Raw genomic sequence first — 16,376 nt, 5'->3', positions numbered from 1 at the left:
AAACTATTGTATTTATATATTTGTTGTATGAGTGAAACAAACAAGATGCTAGTTAGCGTGTGCTTTTAGGAATATGTTTTTTAAACTTTGGACAGAGCCAGGCTACCTGCTTCCCCTTGCCTCGAGTCTATAGTGACTCGACTGTATTTAAGTCAGCATTTACTGATTTGTTTGCTTGTTTGGTTTTGGATTTATTTTTGTTTCGTTTTCGGCCAAATAGTGGCAGTGAAACAAGCTGCAACATAACATTGACATATATCATCACGTTATAAACCTTTTATGGCAAACAGGTTAGCAAACAGTTTCCTATTTGCACATCTACCAGACGCCAAGCAACATAAGCGTTCATTTGAAATCGAGGCTCTTTCCACAAAACAAATGTCAGTCCAATATTCACTCTCCTTGTAGTTGTTTTTTGTCCCTCCAACTGCTGAGGGAAATATCAGGCTCTTCAGCTGCCAAATGATCCATTATGTTCACCAGATAATTGCAGACTTTCTATGTCTGCCTGTTGCTGCTGGAAACAATGTTGAAGAGAGTGGTGAGACTGAACCAAAAAAGTAAAGTTGGGTTCTGTAAAGCCAAAACAATGTGCTGAAAGATACTAAAACGCTCCTCAGAGCTGAGGGGATAATCTCATCTAACATTCAGGAACAATCCCAAGGTTCCCAAAATATTAAACTATTCCTTTAGTTTCTCTAAAGTTGTGACAAGCATTAATTATAAAAAGTCTGGAATGAAAGCGTATGAGTTTGTGTGAATTTGTTTTTGTGTCGAGAGAAGTGATATATGCAGTTGTTAAAATCTGTTCTTTGTGTGACAGATCGCTCTGAAAAATAATGCAGTGATTCAGTTGAGGTTCTATACAGTTACACACACTCGTACATTAAGTTTAATATGTTCTATTCCTATGCACTACAACCCTGCCAGCTTGTTTGTTTGTTGCAATTGGTTAGGGAATGGTGGGTGGCTGTGCAACTTCTGTGCTATCTGTTTAAGAGTAAAGCTAAGCATCTAGGCTCCTTTGAGTTAATAACTTCATACCCTCATTACCATAGAATAGGCTGGATAAGCTCTTTTAGGGACTCTCCCTCTCTATCTCAGTATTTTTGAGTCTCTCTCTACTCTGTCTGTCTTATTTCATTGTTGCAGAAACAATTTCGTTCTCTCTGTTTTCCTCTACCTGTCTCTTCCCCTTGCCCTCTGTATTTCTTCCTCTGCACTGTCAAACTGTGATAATTAGCAGGATCAGAAGAGACAGTGGAGAAATAAAAAGCAGGAATGAGGGAAGCCTGTCACTTTTCATCCCAGTTTTCTCTGTACTGTACTCTGCTCTGTTTTCTTCTGGATGTACGCATGCATATGAATACGGGCGCACACGCAATAACAGACACTTTAATGTGACTGCATGCATCATTAAACCATTACAAAAAGAGAGAAGAGTTTGGGAGTTTCAGTCTGCCTGCCTCTTTTATTTTTCAATTTGCATCTTCCTCCCTCTCTTAGCATGACAGTCTGTCTCACCTTCTCTCCTCATGCACTCTCTGTGTCTCTGTCAATCGATAGTGGTGCCTCTAGTGTGGCTGAATGCCAAGCCACCACACAGCTGTACCACTGTCTCGCTATAATTGGTGTGTGGAAACACTGTCATGATCCATGAGCACACCCTCAACGGTCTGACTGGTTCACTGGCTGATTAGCTGGCTGGTTTACTGTAATCGGTGGAAACACTGTCAAGGTGCTGTGAAGTAACTGGTTGTGTGCCTGTTTACTTGGTTAGCTGGCTGGTTAACTGATTCCAAAACGAGGGGAAAGGGAACAGTTGTTACTCATGGGGCAGACGCTTTCCAGAAATCAAGGCACTTTTGGACACACAATAAATAGAAAATCTCAAATTAGGATATGTCAGGACAGTGTGTGGAAGTCAGAACAGCCACTGAGGCATATGCAGCTGTCAAGGTCTTCAGCAGAGCATGTTTTTGTTTGGCTGGGTGGTCAGTTGGGAATGATTGACTGGTTTGCCTGTCTAACTGGCTCACTGACTGTCTAATTGTGTTTCTGGCTTACTGAGTTACAAACTCATATGTTGTAGAAGTTCATTTCTAACCAAATCTTATGTTATTTTTTATTTCTACATTAGATAAGAACATTTATCTGAAAAGAAAATGACCTTTCACACCAAGCTTCTTCAAGCATTGGTCATGGTTCATATATTTCATACGGTTTACATGTTGTTAACTGATTCACTGACTTGTAATGACTGCCCGATTGTTACAACAAATTGCTTTTTTATTTTTACCTCTGTCTTTTTACAGTTTGGTGCACAGTATGAATATATGAACTAAAGCCAAGCATAGGGCCTCTTTACGGAGAGCCAGTGTTTTCTACAGAATTAGATTCTATTTGTGGCGGTAGCTGATCAGCGAGGGTGGGTGGGTGGGCTCATCACTGCCAGACTGTAGCACAGTGAGGGAAAGCGCAAGTGTGAATCCTGTGATTACAATTTTTTTTCTACCGGCTAATAGCACAGATAGAGTGATAATTAAATATTTCACAAAAAAACATCTAAGATGAGGCTTGCTGCTGGCTTAGTGGTCTAGAGTGCATGCCTGCAAGTAATTTAAGTGATTAACATAACTTCAGCCGTAGTGGAGGAACTAATCAGCAAAATCACCAACTGTTGTTTTTGGTAGGAAAGATAACCTGCATGCACTCAGCCTTCCTCTGCACACAGTCAAATAACCTTGACTACGAAACTTTATGGGTTCACATGAAGAAAAGTATCATAAGCCAGGCCTGCTTGTTTGCATGCTACACCTTTTATCAACACTGAAGCAAGCTGACTGACAGAATTTTCACAAATTGCAGTCATTTTAAGCTAAATACTGAATAATATCAACACCCATAGTCAATTATGTTGTGCTCCAAATTGCCTCATATTTCTGGTGTAAAATCCAAAATGTTGAGATAGTTCTGTCCAAATAGCCTGTAACCAGCTGGCAGTAAAAAACTTTATTACCAGCCGCAACAGTGTGGCTGGTATTGTTTTCACCTTTCTTTGTGGGGACCCTTGTGAGTGTCTGTGTGTGTGTGTGTGTGTGTGTGTGTGTGTGTGTGTGTGTGTGTGTGTGTGTGTGTGTGTGTGTGTGTGTGTGTGTGTGTGTGTGTCATCATGGCAAAATATGGTCCTGGAGACACCTACTGTAGAGGGAACTACCACACAGGCAGTTTTGAGTACTCTGGCAGGTGTTTATATGTCTAGCATCACAACTGTGCAAGATGCAGTCAGGAAACTTTACAGGTGTGTAGTTGAGATCAAAATGAAGGCCAAGTTTGAAAATGGGTGTGGTCCAACCCATGAATACTGAGTACCCATTTAAGATTATAGTAATAACTACAGAGTACTCATGTAATAATATAGTAAGGACTACTGAGTACTTGTGGGTGTATGTAATGTAATGATGTTTTCACAAACTCACATGGTTCATTTAATGATTACATTTCTAACTCATACAACACAGTGAGGAAAATGTTAAAATACAGTAAATAACAAAAAAAAACCCAAAAAAAACCAAAACATTTTAAAAACAGAGACAACCGTGACCCACCAGGTGCAATCCTCATTTAGAAGAATCCAGGGGAACGCTGTAGACAACCCAAGGTCTTACCTGTCACAGTGATCAGCAGGACTGCAGTGGTTTTAATAGCCACAACCAAAAGGAAACATACTATGGATTCTGATAATTCAGTCAATTAATCCATTTCAAATGAAATCAACATACGATTGTTTATACTGTACACTAACGTCTAAAAGAATCTAGGGAAAAAGTCACTGAGACAGTTTCTATGTTTCCTTTTTCATCATTGGGAATGTAGGAAATTGGGTCATTAGCATATGAAGTGTTGTTTATATTTTCATTTTTGTTGACTGAATTGAATGTGACGTTGTTGTCGCTGACAACAGACAATGATGTCATGTTAGGGTCAAATTTTATTCATGGAGAAGCACTGGGACCAGATTGGTTTTCATAGCTGTTGTAATTTAAAGATCAGGGAAGAGAAAGGAAAGAGAAAGTACAATCTATGAGAATTGAATGTCAGTCAACCAAGGCAACCGCTGTGCTCTATAGCACTAATCCCTATCTGCTGGATAAGTAAAACTTCTCGATTTTTTGTTTGTTTGGTTTTTTTTTTCAAATTCTGACAGGTAACACTAAAATTCTTAAATCAGTCAAACAAAAGCGTGCAACAGGGGATGGTAGATGGCAGCTGCAAAATTTGTGCACACAAGAGCTGTGACATCAGATGAAAACAAGCATCCTTTGCGGGTGAGCGAGGTTGATACTTTATTTTACTTGATTTGTGATTCATTCATTGTTGCTGTAATATGTGTGCAGTTTTACACTAGCATCAAATGGCACAAACAAATTTAGATGAGAGTGATTAGACGTAATTATTGATTGTAGTGTTAGCGATTTTTCAGTGCAGCTCTGACTCACTGACAAAATACTTTCATCACAAATAATTTACAGAAAGCATGAGGGAAGAAACTGTTGCAAAACATTAGTTTGAATTTAAGCAGGCATCATCAGTGCATAAACAGATTTAATCAAATGTATGTGATACTTTCATCACAGCAGAATTTATCTGCAGGAGAATGATGAAGCAGTAATGGATTCTTTCATTTTCGTCGTAGGGTAATACATTCAATACAAAGCAAAAGAGATAAACAACAACTCTACAATTCCTCATCAACATGGAAAGTTGTGGGGCTAAAGAAGAAAGCAATGGGACAGAATTCATTATGGATCTATATAAAGTCACAAGCTACTGAAATGTTGGTCGTATATCAACCTGTGAGCTGATTCAGTTTTACAAGTATTACAGAACTTGAGGGAAACAATTCAGTGGAGTCAGCACTATCCACTGTGATTGTTTTGGCAAAGTGCAACCTCCCCTTCCTGCTTGGTGGAGGACAAACTGCAACACTGAGTAACTGACCTACAGCTGCCTTTCCCGTGGCGTCTGTCCTTGCTCTTCTAAAAAGTCTCCTCCCATGATGCCTTCCCTGGATTTTTGGTCTCGGGCTATGCAGAACACATAGTGCAGGTTTTCCCTTCCTTATCGAACACCAGCTGTTTGACATTCAACTAATTTCTCCCCAAGCTCCTTTCAGAACTTCCAGGTGTTCTCACAGTCTCTGCTAAGGGAGCTTTTGGGACTTGATTCTTGTAGGAGAGAATGATGATTCAGTTATCTAGTTTCATGGCATTTCCTTTCATAGGATAATGTAGCCCTACACTTTTATGGGCCTCTTGATCATTTTGGGTGCAGTTTGTAAAGTTTTTAGAAGAGCTTTTACCTGCAAGATGGCAGTAAAATCATGTAATAAATCTAGTAATGTACAAGTATCCTGACACTGTAGGCTACACCCTTAATTAAAAATCCTACTGTATTTATTACATTGATTTATTGGTTACTAAATGTAATAGAAAATAAATTGGTTGTATATCAGGATCTATTTCACTGCCTGAAGGATTCAGTTTTCCAATTTTCATATTGCATTTTTTATATTGTGCGTTTTTTAGCCATGCTAGTGATGTGGCTCTAGGGACTGCTAGTCCATTGGTCAGTCAGTCAGTCCACCGCTTTGGTTCAGACGGACATTCATGATGCCCAGAGGATGAATCCTGAAGGTTTTGGGGATCCCTTGACTTTTTGTCTAGCGCCGCCATGAGGTCAAAACTCTTAATTATCAAGTACTTTGCTTTATGACCAAATTTAAAAAAAACTAAAGACATTCCCACCAGCCTCGGCTGTACTTTTTCGTTAGTGCTATTTGGCAAATGTTTCACTCTAACATGCCAAACTGAGATGTTTAACATTACAAGTCCTATCCCAGCCCACCCATTGAGCAAGGGGCAGGATATACCCTAGACAGGTCAACAGTCTTATACAGGGCCGACAAGTAAACACAGACAACCCTTCACAATAACAATCACACCTAAGCCCAGTTTAGAGTCGCCAGTTCAAGTGTCTTTTGAGACCACAGTTGGCTGGCAGGTTCACACCCAGGACACTGCAACACCCCATTTCATTTTCATTTCATTCCCTCAATTCACTTAATTACTGTTATCACATAAATCTGATGTTAAGGCCAAATGGGACCCATGATCACATTTCCCAAGTAGCTGTAGATAAACTTCAGGGGGTTGAGATTGAAAACATGGCACTATGCCTCGGTCTAAAAATGGCCAAAACTGGGAAGACATTGTGAAACTAGAGGGTGTATGTGCAGTGCAGGAAGCTCACTTTACTGTCATCATCATTGCAAACATTCGTTCAGAACATTCTGTTCAAGCTCTGAATGGGAAAGCTGTTAAAGTCAACTATTGTGGAGAGGCAAGAACATGTACATTTGACTGTTTATTACCCATACCATTGCTCTCCCCTTCCCTTAAGAGAACATGGTTTTCCTGACTTACTGTTGCATAACTATCCACATTTGCTGTGTTTACCATGGCAACAAGCACATGCTGTACAGTATCTTTAAGAAATGGGTTAAAGACTGTCTTCCTGCCTCCTGCAATAGTAACTGACACCATGCACATGAAACCCCATAAAAAAGGGTTTCTGCTCCAAATGAGATACGTGCCTCTGTGAAGTGAAGTGGTGAAGTTGTACAAGTTATTGCTTGTCAGGTCTGTCAGGTCAGGGATCCTGTCTGAGTCCATGCTGAAGTGGTGCTATTTTCATTTCTACTTGTCACACTAAACATCCTTTAGTTTTGCTGCAGTAACTAGGTAACCCTAATCCACAGACAAAATGAAAAAAGGAACCAGTCTCTGTCTGAGAAAACTGAGAGCAACTCATTTTAATTCAGTCCATCTAAATGCAGTCATAAGAAAAGTTTAGAAAAAAAATCATTTTTTATTTCTCACACACATTAACAGTCAGCCCCCATTATTACCACTCTGTAGTTGCTATTTTTCATTAGCTCCTCAAAAATAATTTGAAACTAGAAAATGAAAATTTAAGTGTACTCACAGATGGAAATTTGGAGTTGAAATAGTCAAATGCCAAAAGACTGAAAGATGTCAATGTCAGCTCAAATACAACCGAAGTTGAAATGTGATCTCTGAAAGCAAATGGCCCATATTCAGTTAATTCTGACAGCTTCATTTTTCCCGAACATAAACCTTGGTAAAACTTTCACTTCCCTTTTACTTGTTTTCTCATTTCACTTGTTAGAAATATAATAATCTGAATGCCGTGCGCTTCAATGAATGAGTTATTGTGAGTAAAATATTTTGGTCTAGAAAAGAAAAAAAATTTACCTTCAAGGAGAAGGTCAGTGTCATCTGAATACAACGTTATGGGCTAAGAGATGTGGATGGTTGTTTGAATGTATATTAATCCAAACCTTAGTCATAATACCTGTTCCTGGAGATTTCGTTATGTACTTTAGATATAAAATATGTTTTGGGTACCATTTTAGCCCTTGCAAAACTCAAAATGCTAAATACATAACCATTCAGGGTTCATGAATGGGAAAGTCCAAATATGACTGCAGACGGCAAACCAGATCAGAGGAGCATACACATCATTGCTAATATTGGTGCCTCCTGGTTATCGGGAGAAGATATAATCGGGATTATTGTAAACAGGATATTATGTTCATATGCAGCAAAACAGAATACCTGAGCCTCCAGAACATTAACAGGATATTGATGTGCAGAGAAACACACTGTCGCAGCTGATCAGATGTTCTCTATAGCAGCATGGGCACGCCTCTCTGCACTCTGTTCAGTGGTGCTAACAAAACTGCACCCAAGAGTCATTTTCAGAGGCAATGAGGCTGCAGACGACAGAACGGGTTCTGGATCAGATTTTACTCCATGTCACCGAAAAGTCTCTTGAAACTCTTGAAAAACTTTTAAACAGCATTTTGACTTTGTAACATTTAAAGTCTCCTTTAAAATTAATACTGATGATAAATCATTTTAGCTGGAGTGGCAGCAGACAGGGGAGGCAGTCTGTGTGCTTGAACGAGGTCATCTTAATCTTTCAAAATAAAGGTATTCTGTTAAACTCCTGTCAGTGGTCATGGCAACTAATATTTTTTACCCAGTAGTTTATCACCGTCTTTGACCAGTGGTAATTTTTCAAGGCACATAAAAGCCCCTATGTTATCCAGATTGATTTTCCACTCCCGTTGATCCCCATGATGATACGGGCAGTGCTGTCTACTTCTAGTATTTGGCTCAGCTTAAAGTAAATTCATCCCCCACTGAGCAAAACACTATATTTCTATGACTCATTTACTTGTCAGAGACAGGAGAGGAGAGATGGACAGAAATAGAGAACGGGTGGAGAAAGGAAATAGTGATGTAGGGGAGAGAGTATGAGAAAAGGATGGAGGAGAGAGGAGCTTTGGGAGCTGAACATTATTTAGATTAAATGAGGTCAAGACCTTGAGATATACACTGAATCTCAAATGTAGTTTCTCACATTTGCAGCTCGCTGGGTGTTTATGTGCTTGTGTATGGCTGTGTGTGTGTTTATGTGTGTGTGTGTGTGTGTGTGTGTGTGTGTGTGTGTGTGTGTGTGTGTGTGTGTGTGTGTGTGTGTGTGTGTGTGTGTGTGTGTGTCAATGTAATTTTTCCTAAACTTAAAGCATTATTTGAGCGATAAGGTCTCCTTATTTGGGATAATATGTTACAAACACACCTACCTCGATCACTGTCTGCCTGTATCTTCCTCCCTTCCCACATTTCTTTTCTCTCTCTGTCTCTCTTTCCTCCTGTATCATTGCGGGATAATAAGGTCACTAAAATGCTGACCCCAACTTGGCCACACCTTCCTACCTCTTTGCTCCAATCAGCTACCTACTATCGGTCGCCTTGGAAACAGGCAGCCGGTTAGAGAGCAGATCAGAGAGCAAAGGTGTTCCGCTAATGTGGACTGCTATATCAATGTTAAACACTGCACATACACACACACACATACACACATGTTTAATGTTATCTTTTTTGGTAACAATTACAGCACACAGAAGAACAGCACCGTAGCTGCCTTTTTGACAGTTCAATCTGCAGCCGTTATTGTTTTCAGATTTGTGAATGGCCTCAAACAGATGTGAGACCATGAGGTAGAACAATGTGAGGTATGCCTCCGTGTTTGGTTACAAGTCCAACACAACAAAGCCCTGTCAGAGTGGGTGATGGCGTGAGGTCCTCGTTTTGACCATAGTGACAAAGAGCTATCTGCCCTGACATCATTATACCAAAGCAAAATGTGAGAGAAAAATTCAGTTTCAGTGATCACAATCTCACTTATGTTTATAACTAAGAGAAGTTTATGACCAATCTTTCTTTTATTTTTTATTTTTGTATGGTTCTAAGATGTGTATTAAAACAGTGTCAGTGTGGTTTTGAAACCATAACCTTGTGGTTGTCATTGAAGACTGTGTGTGTGTGAGTGTGTGTGTGTGAGTGTGTGTGTGTGTGTGTGTGTGTAGCCACTGATTCAAGTGCTCTGTTTCAGAGCAAAATAACACAGTGCCGCTCTGTTCCATTTACACCAACACCTGTTTTCTCTGTCTGTTCCAACTAATTGTCAATGTTTTCTCTACTATCTATCTATCTATCTATACTTTATATTTTACACACACAAAAAAAAATCCCTCTTCTGTTTCTGCTGCTCTCTTTGTCTCTAGTTGGTGGGGTTTATCTATGCCTGCTACGTGGTCAAGCTCATTTCTGAAGAAGAGGACAGCTGTAAGTACATGGTCATACACATGCATTTACATACATTTATGCGCACACACATTTTGCAAATTACCCAGAATATCAAATCAGGCGTAGCAACACTGGAGCAGCCACTTTCCATTCCAGCTAGGTACATATGCCATCAAGATTCGTAGTAATTTCTGAAACAATAGGTACTTGGTTTCAGACAGAGGTAGAAAAAAGAAAGCCAATCATTCAAACCAGAGAGCGTTGATTAGTAGACTTAAATAACAACCCTGGCTGGCAGATTTTATCAGTTTTAGCTAGCTAGCTGATTAAGCTAACGTTAGTTCCATGAGTTGGTTGAAAATGCTGTCTCCGGGTGACTTTTTAGTGTTTTCAGCTGACTTGTTTTAGCACAAGAATCTTGGGTCTTGAATATGTGTTTGATGGCTACATACATGATATCGTGCTAAAAGACTGAGGCTAAATCTTCACGTCCCAGGCTAAAAGTTAAAATCATCATCTGAAATGTTAGAAGACATGGAAATAAAGAAACAGATATGTCCGTGTATTGTAGTGTAGAGAAAGTTAGTCCTAGTGTTATTTGATTTTAACCTGACCCTGTTTGGCTGTTTAGCTTATATACTTGTTGTTATCTCCTTGGCCTCCATTATTACTGTAGGTAGCTAGCAGGACAGTCCCGGCTTATGATAGGGCAAATAAACTCACTGTTTAATCAATCAATTGAAATGCCAAGTACTGCTCTTACTACAGCCCGATACACACTTCAACATGTGGAGGAATCCAAAGCTCGACAGACCTGCTTTACTTAGTTATGGCAGCCAAGCTATGACTCAAAAAAAAAAACATTTTTGGCGAGGTTTAGTGAATGAATTTGGTATATATTTGTTTAAGTAGGTCTTGGTGGTTTAAGTTAATGCGACTGGTGCTTCTGAGTTCGGAAGTCATGTCAAAATTGTGAAACAAACTCAATCTGTTGCTTGTGTTTCTCTCCATTCCCCTTTACTGGCTCATCCTTTGGTTCTGCTGGGCTCATTCATTTATAGTAACACATGGAGGAGAAAGGGATGAGAGAGAGAGAGTGGAGTGTGAAGACAACTAGGTAGATTCATACTAGATCAAAGATGTCTTTCATTCATACGTCTCTCCCACAAACTTACCACTTTCAACCACCATCACTAAGCGACAGTCATAATGAAAAATGCAGAGCTGAGACTCAAAGAAGAATAAAAGATATTTCCCCAACCATTCACACATCATTTATCTTTATTCAGTGTTTTATCAATACATCAGTTCATCAGTACAACCGTGCTGATTCTTCAGCAATGTGCAATTTGTACAGTAAAAGGCAACATTGACTTAAATGGTGTAGTAAATAACTACTAAATAACTGGCATTTGAAGCGTAATACCAGCAACAGACGAGGAAAATGAGGCAAATCAACATGTTAATTCTGTGTCGTATTTAAAATGCAGTGTGTGTGTCTGAGAGCATTAACTTGAATAAGCCCATTTACCTGAGCCCATCAGTTTAGTTATTCCATTAAAGTAGACACAGCTTTTCTGCGGGACGATCAATACCCAAGCATGTCTTATTCAACACTGGATTGAGAATGCTGCTTGCTAACATATAAATATTGATTGGTAATAAATGCAGACGGGATCAGCGGAAATAGTTTGAGGCGCTGAAAGTAGACACGTTTTCCTGCTTTCCTTCCCATCCAAAGCAGGTTGAGTATTGAGATTGAAGGAGGAAAAAAATTTTCCAAGTAGCAACTGATATAAAACCGTAAAGGGCACTGGATACAAGACCTACTACTGTTTCTAAAGGCTTTTTATGTGACAAACAACCTCTGTGTGCATTGAGCTCACAGCTAAATATTAAATCATCTGATTGTTAAAGTTAATTTATGTCTAACAGTTATTATTTGACCTTTTGCTTAACCGTTGTACTGTATTTTGTTTATTTCACATGAGCGATGTCTGCATTTGTGTTTTTGTCCGTCCTTTTATCACTAATTTGAAGTGGGCGGGGCTCAGTTGGAAAAAGGTGATGTCACGATGTTTCCATGCCCCCATCAGTGTAGCAAGATTTGAATCAAAACATAATGGCAGTCGTGGGGCAGTTGTGTTTGCATATGTTGCCAGCACTGTCAAACTATTAATAAATAATGACTGAGAACTTTTTTCTCTTCAATTTTTTTTTTTTATTCAGTCATGAATTTTTAATGTGTTAGAGAAAAACCTGAAACTTGAAACCAGGTTTTCAAGGGCTTCAACAAATTCAGACAAATTTCACCTCTATACACCATCAGCTAACCATCAGTTCCGCCATTTTCTAAACCACTTATGCTTTTAAACATGGTGTGGAGGTGGAGCCTATCTTAGCACACAGTACCTTGCACAAGCGGCAGGGTACACCCTGGACGGGCCGCCACTCTATGCTAGGGCTAACACATGCTGACCAACACACACACAATCACATTAACATGTACAGGCAATTCAGGGTCTCCATTCACCTAAATTGCAAGTCTTTGGACTGTGGGAAGAAACAAGAACACACAGAGGGAACCCACACAGACACAGGGAAAACATTCACACTCCACACAGATGAGCGATAATAATACTTTTCATTTTCACACTTCTTCTCAGGGGACAAACGTTATCAGAGGGAATGAGGACTCAAATTCAGGTTTCAGGCCACTAAAAAGGCCTAATGATTATGTACGCAATGGCAGTGTCGTGTCACATGCATCATTTTCTGTAAAAAAAAAAAGATAGTTGTCTCTAGAATAATTTTTGGATCCACTGTAGTTGTCATGTTCCCGAGCCTTCAGTCCTGAATGTGGCTGTAGAAAGCGCTGCGCAATAATGCAGTCTGGGAGACTAAACAATAATCAGGGAGCTTAGTAGGGAAAAGTGCCTTGGGTGAAGACGCTAATACTCACTGAGGACCAATGAAGATTTTGAGTTGCTGAGAAAGCTAATTACTCTGATAATTATTCTGTTCATGTGTGAGCATATGTGTGTGGTTGTATCTGCATGGGGATATAAATCATTATAGGCAATCTTATCTGTCTCACAGCATCTCAGATGTGCCAGACAGATTCTTATCAAACACTCTTGTAAACGAACACACACCTTAAGATAACTAAAGCAATCTATGATCAGTCTTTGTGTGAGCGGATGGGTTTCGGATCTTCGGTCAATAGCAAACATTCACAACTGAAAAATAACGGAATACCACAGTAATGAAAAACAATTTGACTGTGGAAATTCAGGAAATTTCCATTTTACTGTTTGGTGCTTGTATCTAGTAAAATTATCACAGACCAAACTACAGTTTCTGGCTTCTGGAGAGACTTGTTCATGTTCTTATGTGCTCATAGGAAAGTCCTGAGCCTTATGAATAACATATCTGAATTTTTAAATCGGGCCACTACAGCTTGATAGGCAGCACACTGACAAGGTTGGGGGCTCCATTTCCTCTTTTGTTCAAAGGGTCGTGCATGGCCGAAACTCTGCCGAGACTATTTGACTGCAGCATGAATCAGCAGGAAAACGTTACCATTCACACCAGGCAATTCTTCCACAAAAGGATAAACACAAAGAAGGAGTACATCAGGCACAGGCAGTGGCTCTGCGTTGTCTGTATGAACAACAATAATGAGGCGAATGATGGTAATATATCACCGCACTGCAGCAGTCCAGGAAATCTGCTGGTAGACAAAGAAGATCATCTGTTGTCCCGTTGCTTGGTATAATCAAAATTTCATATGCATACATTAAGAAGATTAAGGGAGAAGTATGAAAACTCACAGCTAAGATGTGGTGACTTATAATGATTTTTTACATGAGTTCAACTGAATTAAAAGAACAAGCAAGATATGTGAATGTTTTTCCCAAAATGTCAAACTGTTCCTTCAAAAGGATCAGTTCATCAGTTTTTTACACACGTAATTTGTGATGTTTTGAATAGGCATGCACAAACGAATCAGTGTAATCTAACTGCGTTGGCCCCTGCATGATACCTGGACTTACTGTGTATCCCTCCGTATTGCACACCTAAGGTAAACTTATAGCCACTTTCATCTCGGCAGTGACAGCCAGATTCCACATTGTACTTAATGGTATGAAATCTCACTGAATAAATGGGAAAGTACGCTGCTGATCAAGGCAAGGAAGTACCCTGTTATGAGCTCTACAACATCAAAGTGAAAAAATATCATGGCCTCCTCTCTTCAGAAGTCCAGGCTTTCTACCTCAGTCTGAGGCAAGCAACCACCTGCTGGCAGCTCCTCTGCCTGGGATTCTGGAGAGCTATCCTAGATAATTTAGGAGTTAAGAGTATTCTCACGATATAAATATATTGCTGCATAAGTCTTAGTCTTCTTCCTAAAAATAGAATTAGATTTGCATCACAGGATTTTCATGCAGTTGCAAAAAATGTATGCCTTTGACTCTGATTAGCACCAAGAGCAGTGATAGACGTGGTGTCTCTTGTACAAATTGTACTTTTGAGATCTCGATAGGTGTAGGAAGCCTAAGGCAATGAATCATCTGTGGTAGGAGGTTCCCAGTTCACCATACGCTTTCTCTAATTGATGTTTTTGCTGTTTGTTTTTTTGTGCAGTTGATTTTATAGGAGGGTTCGATTCGTACGGTTACCAGGGGCCTCAGAAGACCTCCCACCTTCAACTACAGCCCATGTACATGTAAGTATAGTTACACTCTTTACTTATCTACATGTCTAGCTATAAGTGCTTTTCATTAAATACTTCAGTGGTGTGTTTAATACATACATAGACCATTATTCAGTCACAAAAATACGATTGATTACCGTTCATCGCACTGAATGTGAAAAAAAAAAAAACGGTTTGTATGCCGTTTCGAATCTTCCTAAAAGCAAGGAAATAGGCTTTAGATTTACAAATGGGAGGCCGACAGGTCTTACCTTCTTAAATTCCACCCTGCCATCAGCAAACTGTGTTTAGGGACTAAGTTTCAACTGTGTTTGATATGTCGAGGTCTTCATAGGAAGATATAAGCACATTCTTGCTGCATCAGCATAAGGCCTTATCATTTATCAGCCCAAGGTCTCATCAGTTGTCACTGTTGTAGCGCTTTTATCACTCCCCTCACACGTTAAATAAAGGTGGGGTATGTGATGAAAACCGTTTTATCCTTGATATCATTCATGCTGAAGCAATTTTTCATAATTAGCTATTTTACCCACAGTGAATGGAAATGGTATCATCCAGAGAATTATTGTTGCATTATGAAATTAATTTTGGCTCAAACCATGGATTCCAGTTTCAAGATCGTAGGCTATCCTTAGGCCAAAGAAACAATAGGATAACACAAAATCAGTCTGAGTCCCAGACTTAGACAGTCCTTCATCCATCTCACGGTCTCAATTTGTCCTGTGGAAAGCACTAAGTACTACAGCAAAAGCTACACCACTATAACAAACAGCAAACATATAGAATAATGGTGAATCCACTGATGTGCAGCCAACAGGTTATCAATAACTGTTTTTATTAGAAAGAAGAGCTGGAGTGAATTAGAGAGAGATAGAGATGGACAGAGAGAGATGGGAAGTTGAGGAACACGGAGTGATGGATGAAACATAGGACTAAACAAAGAAGAAAGGCAATAAAGGGCCATTCTGTAGTTTTTTATGTCCGCTGAGGAAGCCATAAGATAGATCATAAATCATCGACCCACAAGATAATGGCTGCAAACAAACACACACTCACACATATCTACTGTATGCACACACAGACACAGTCAAGCACTGTGTACTGTACATACAAACATTTAGACACACACAGTGGGTGTGCTGATAGACGGCTTGTCCTTATACACACATTAATGTACACACACACATGCACAAAGATCATCAATATGCTATCATTGTTCCCCAGCTGTTGTCCCTTCACTTTAGTGTTTATTGGCTCTGGCCAGAGGGAGCAATAAAACAGCATCAGCTGTACGGTCCCAAAGGAAATCTCTCTCTCTCACTCTCAGTCGTAAGACACACACCCAACCACCATCCCACACCCACATACAAATAAATACACAATTTACAACAATTGCCATCTACAGACTTTTGCATTTCTTTGCAAAGAAAAAAATGTCTTATATCAACTTATTGTTGAACCCTAAAAATGTGTTACTTATGTGCCTTGCAATGACAGTAAGAGAGTTAGGCATCAAAACACATCCAAAGAAATTCTACCTCTAATAATAATATTACCACAGAGATGAAATAACATATTCTAGTAGTCATTTTCCTATAACTGATGTTTTATTTCTGCTGAACCTTTGGTGAACACCTTAAAATTGATTGTTAGATAGTTCGTTCATTTCAAAGCTCAAAAACATTAGATCATAAATACAGGAAATTTTCCTCAGGAACCCTGGACACTGAGAAATGGTGATTGGTATAAGTGCTATAGCAAGAAGTTTCATCTAAGAAGTGTATTTAGTAAAGGTGTGTTAAAGCTGTGTTAATAGCTTCCTTAAAGCGAGATCTTGCAACTTTTGCTGAAGAGCAGCTACTGAGGAGTCAAGTTATAGGAGAATGCTAAATGCTAAACCACAACTACTACCCCTTCTC

At 39.4% G+C, this 16,376-nt stretch overlaps 1 protein-coding gene across 2 annotated transcripts in view; it reads left to right on the top strand.

Moving 5' to 3' along the window:
- The window catches only part of nkain2 (sodium/potassium transporting ATPase interacting 2), a 79,133-nt gene that overhangs the window by 61,865 nt on the left and 892 nt on the right, over positions 1-16,376 (top strand). Inside the window, exons 5-6 of one of the 2 annotated variants that reach the window (XM_040125644.1) lie at positions 9,719-9,779; positions 14,388-14,469. In XM_040125644.1, coding sequence (XP_039981578.1) covers positions 9,719-9,779; positions 14,388-14,469 — 143 coding nt within the window. Of the gene's footprint in view, positions 1-9,718; positions 9,780-14,387; positions 14,474-16,376 lie in introns of those variants that run through there. The other variant, XM_040125645.1, reaches the window with a different exon arrangement.

This window comes from Xiphias gladius, chromosome 4 (assembly GCF_016859285.1).
Source record: "Xiphias gladius isolate SHS-SW01 ecotype Sanya breed wild chromosome 4, ASM1685928v1, whole genome shotgun sequence".
Lineage (NCBI taxonomy): Eukaryota > Metazoa > Chordata > Actinopteri > Istiophoriformes > Xiphiidae > Xiphias > Xiphias gladius.
The sequence above is the reverse complement of the archived record's forward strand: the minus strand, read 5'-3'. Positions and strand labels throughout refer to the sequence as shown.